General features: G+C 52.8%; 1 protein-coding gene across 1 annotated transcript; it reads left to right on the forward strand.

The window, feature by feature from the left end:
- The first annotated feature begins 332 nt into the window (after positions 1 to 332).
- Positions 333 to 1167, forward strand: LOC123401657 (glutathione gamma-glutamylcysteinyltransferase 1-like). The gene is made up of 2 exons (XM_045095504.1): positions 333 to 752; positions 841 to 1167. Exons 1-2 carry the CDS (start codon positions 402 to 404, stop codon positions 1165 to 1167), a joined length of 678 nt encoding a protein of 225 aa, XP_044951439.1. The 5' UTR covers positions 333 to 401.
- The last annotated feature ends 1062 nt before the right edge of the window (positions 1168 to 2229 follow it).

Genomic DNA, 2229 nt, shown 5'->3' on the forward strand with positions numbered 1-2229 from the left:
TCCCACGGATCGATGATATGGCATCCATCCATCCATCCATCCATATCTCCAACCCACATCCATACATCCATCTATCTAGTGGGAAAAAAAGATACCCCACTCGCAGCCCAAAACCTAGCTCACACCCCTCATCGCACCCTTCCTCCCGATCCGGCGCCGCTAGTCCTCTCCCCTCTGCGAGAGCCACTGGCTCCCCACTTCCGATCCGGCGCCGCTAGCCCAATCTTCTCCTAGATCCGGCGCCGCCGCACGCTCTCCTCTCCTCCTCCTCCCAGATCTGGAGTAGACGAGCCTCTCCAAGCCACCCGCACCTCTCTGGGATGCGTCCGTCGCCGTCGGCGGTGGAGTTCGCGTCGGCAGAGGGGAAGCGACTGTTCGCGGAGGCGCTGTAGGGCGGGACCATGGAGGGCTTCTTCAACCTCATCTCCTACTTCCAGACGCAGTCGGAGCCGGCCTTCTGTGGCCTCACCTCCCTATCCGTCGTGCTCAACACGCTCGCCATCGACCCCGGGCGGTCGTGGAAGGGGCCCTGGAGATGGTTCGACGAGTCCATGCTCGACTGCTGCGAGCCCCACCAGAAGGTCAAGGATGAGGGTATCACCTTCGGCAAGGTGGTCTGCCTTGCCCACTGCACCGGCGCCAGGGTCCAGTCCTTCCGCGCTGACCAGACCACCATCGCCCACCTCGCCCGCTGCGCCGCCTCCCAGGATTGCCATCTCATCTCATCCTACCATAGGAGCCCCTTCAAGCAGGTTCGTATGCAAACACCTTCTCTCTGTTTTGCAATTCACCCCAAGATTCCCCTTGCTAGATCATATGATGTGGCGTGCGGGGGTGCAGACTGGGACTGGCCATTTCTCGCCCATCGGCGGCTATCACACCGAGAAAGACATGGCGCTCATCTTGGATGTGGCACGCTTCAAGTGCCCTCCTCATTGGGTTCCATTGACGCTATTCTGGGATGCCATGAACACGACTGATGAAGCAAGAACCTCAAGACCTCCGCCTCCGCCGACAGCGCCGGAGGGGCGAAGGACAAGGAGCGGACGGGGGTGGTGGTGGAGAACAAGGAGGACGGCGACGTGGAGACGGGTCCGACGCGCCCCACCACGGCCCCCATCCCTGCCGCTGCTGGATTGGCTCGATCCAGAGCAATGTTTTAAATAGCGGGCTACGGCAAATAGCGGCGAGCCTCTAAATCAGCTATAGCGGAGCTATAGCGGCATATTTGTACATGATACCATTTAGCGGCACCCTGCTGAAAAGGCTATAGCGAGGCTATAACGGGGCTATAGCGGGCTATTTAAAACTATGATCCAGAGACCCAAATTTGAAGGTGCAAATCCCCCATTCTCTCCGGTGTCTAATCTGGGCTGCTCCGAAATACTGGTAGTCTGTACCTTCGCTCCACTATAGTAGGCGCATTGGAACTTTGATAGTATGATGCGTAGATTGCCCATGGCCTCCGGTGCTGCCGTGTTGTGATATTTTGAGTACTCAAGTCCAGTGTGTCTACTGGCGAGGCGACCTTATCTGTTGTCTACACGGATCCTAGGTAGCACTAAGATCTCGGTTTTCTGCTGACCAGTTTGGTGCTCGTGCTTGAAATGTTCATGGTTATAGAGGGGAATTCAGTTGTAGTAGCATATTCTGGGAAGTCCATGGGGTTAGCTTATATGCAGTTTCTTTATAGCATACTCTGTCAAGTGTGTGCTCATTATGTTCGAACTCGTAATTTCCTATATTCAGATAGGGACCTTTCTTCTTGTTATTCTGTCGTCAAAGCCCAAAAAGAGTTATGCTAATTTGCTAAAGGTCCATTTGTTCATCAGGCTCTATGCTCTCAATCTCGTGGCCTTGCAGAGTATTTTTCTCATAGCAAAATTCCATAGTTGTACAATCTATAGCTTTTCTGCAACATGCGTTGGTCATCTTAAAATGATGCTACCTGATGCATATCATGATTTTCAGACCTTGGATCAATCTACTCTTTAGGAGTACTTCGGAGTCCTATCTTTTTTTGTATTTGAGATGAACCAATGCTCTCATGTTCCACTAATTCTTAGTTGGCCGTCCGAACATGTTTTTTCAATTTATACTTGGTGACACTAGAAGCAGATGCTGCTGCGTTACACGCCTGCTATATGTTTGCAGCGCTGCACTTATACCATATGTTCTCAGCCTAGTCAGTAAAAAGGAGGTTTGTCATAGAGCATGGCCTCATGGAAG

Source organism: Hordeum vulgare, chromosome 1H, assembly GCF_904849725.1.
Source record: "Hordeum vulgare subsp. vulgare chromosome 1H, MorexV3_pseudomolecules_assembly, whole genome shotgun sequence".
Lineage (NCBI taxonomy): Eukaryota > Viridiplantae > Streptophyta > Magnoliopsida > Poales > Poaceae > Hordeum > Hordeum vulgare.